The 1,849-nt window shown below is 30.1% G+C and overlaps 1 protein-coding gene across 1 annotated transcript; it reads right to left on the reverse strand.

The window, feature by feature from the left end:
• Window positions 1-933: 933 nt before the first annotated feature.
• LOC126656540 (PAMP-induced secreted peptide 2-like) lies at window positions 934-1,622 on the reverse strand. Its single transcript, XM_050351130.1, has one exon. It carries the CDS (start codon window positions 1,552-1,554, stop codon window positions 1,198-1,200), a length of 357 nt encoding a protein of 118 aa, XP_050207087.1. The 5' UTR covers window positions 1,555-1,622; the 3' UTR covers window positions 934-1,197.
• Between the last annotated feature and the right edge of the window lie 227 nt (window positions 1,623-1,849).

The following is a 1,849-nucleotide window of genomic DNA, read 5'->3' on the forward strand; positions in this document are numbered from 1 at the left end:
AAACTTGTTACTTATAGTATAAAATTAATTTTTTTAAATTATATTGTGCCCAGCCTCAAATTAGAGTCTGGCTTCGTCACTGTATCCAGCGCTTATATTGTTTGAATTATACCTTATTGGTTGAAGATGATTATAATTACTTTTTATGTTTTTAATGTACTTATTTTTAATAAATGATTTCATGATCTAATTTTTAAAGTATTTATTAATTGACAAAGTTTTGTTAGTATTTACGTTTATAGGCTAATAATAATTTAAACTTCAGCAAATTGTATTAATAAATGGGTGCCGTCGAATTTGGAAAAAAATAAAGGCTTAACCACAAAAAACCCTCACTTTTTAGCCTCTTTTCAGTTGCACCATGACGTTGCAATTTTGTCAGTTGCACCCTAATTCGCACCTTTGGGTTTCAATTCCACCCTCAAAATCAAATTGGACTTTTTTCATTCGGGAAAAATTCATAAAAACCCTTATAAAGTACTCGTTTGAACTATTTTCCACATAAAAAGTTAAAAATGGATGACTTATTTTAACTTTTTTCAAATGAAAAAGAGATCAATTTAGTACTTGAGGTGGAATTGAAAACTAAAGATGCGAATTAGGGTGCAACTGATAAAATTACAACGTCAAGGTGCATTTGAAAATAGGCTAAAAGGTGGAGTTTTTTTGGGTGATTAAGTCAAAAATAAAAGTTGTTATATTTTTATAAAAAAAATTAAATAACGTGATTAGATGGAAAAAAAACATGTAAAACTTGTGAATGTTTATAATATTATCTCAAAAACAAACAACGTTTTTTGTCCGTTAATCTGTTGGTGGTGGGCCTTATGCCCTACCAAGCAGGACAAAATTCCCACTAGAAAAGGAAAGCACACGAGACTAATAAAGCAACACAAGTTACACAACATAAGCTCAAAGCCAAAATTTCATATATAAAATTAAACGCGGTATTTGTATTACTTTTCAAATTATACATTGTTTGACCTTGGTTCCACTATTTATCCCGTAGAAACCAAGAAACCTATATATAAAAACAATTTCTATATTACAAATTCTATTTCCCCAAAAAATAGTAAAAAAAATACTAAATTGTATCTTAATTACATTAAATGTTTAAATCTCTATCAAGTACATAAATGAAAGAATGAAGTAAAATGTAATAAATTTAGAATTCTTTTGATCAACTTAGGAAAGAGATCACTGATGAGTACTGCCACTAAGATGATTGTGTCCTTCACCAGGGCTAGGGCCAGAGTTCTTAATTCCTCCAAGAAGTTGAGAATTAGTGTATTTGTGTCCTACACCAGGGCTCGAACCAGAGTCCTTAATACCTCCAAGAGTCTGGGAATAGGTGTATTTGTGTCCTACACCAGGGCTTGGTCCGGACTCCTTGATAGCTCCTAAGGACAGTCCATCTAATAAGAACCCTTCAATCACTCTGCTAGCAGCTGAATCTTTTGTGTTCTTGATATTCAACGGCCGCGATTCGGTCTGAATAAGTAACCCACAATGTATTATCAGAATAATAACAAGAAATTTGCAGAGATTTTCCATCGAAAGAATATAAATGAAAGAATGAAAGAAAAAAATATTGAAGTGAAAAAAAGAAAGATTTATGAGTGATAGCAAGAATGGTGTTGTTGGTGACTTGGTGTGTGCTGTATTTATAGTGCTAATTCTTTGACTTTGACTTGAACCATTTTTATAGTATAATTTTGGGATGGAAAATTAAACAATTTTTTTTATATAAATTGGAAAATTAAACAATTAACTTAGTTATATCATCAACATCTGAACTTTTTTAAACTTATAATTATAACATTTAGTTATTTCTTATTTAGATTAATAT

Source organism: Mercurialis annua, linkage group LG7, assembly GCF_937616625.2.
Source record: "Mercurialis annua linkage group LG7, ddMerAnnu1.2, whole genome shotgun sequence".
NCBI lineage: Eukaryota > Viridiplantae > Streptophyta > Magnoliopsida > Malpighiales > Euphorbiaceae > Mercurialis > Mercurialis annua.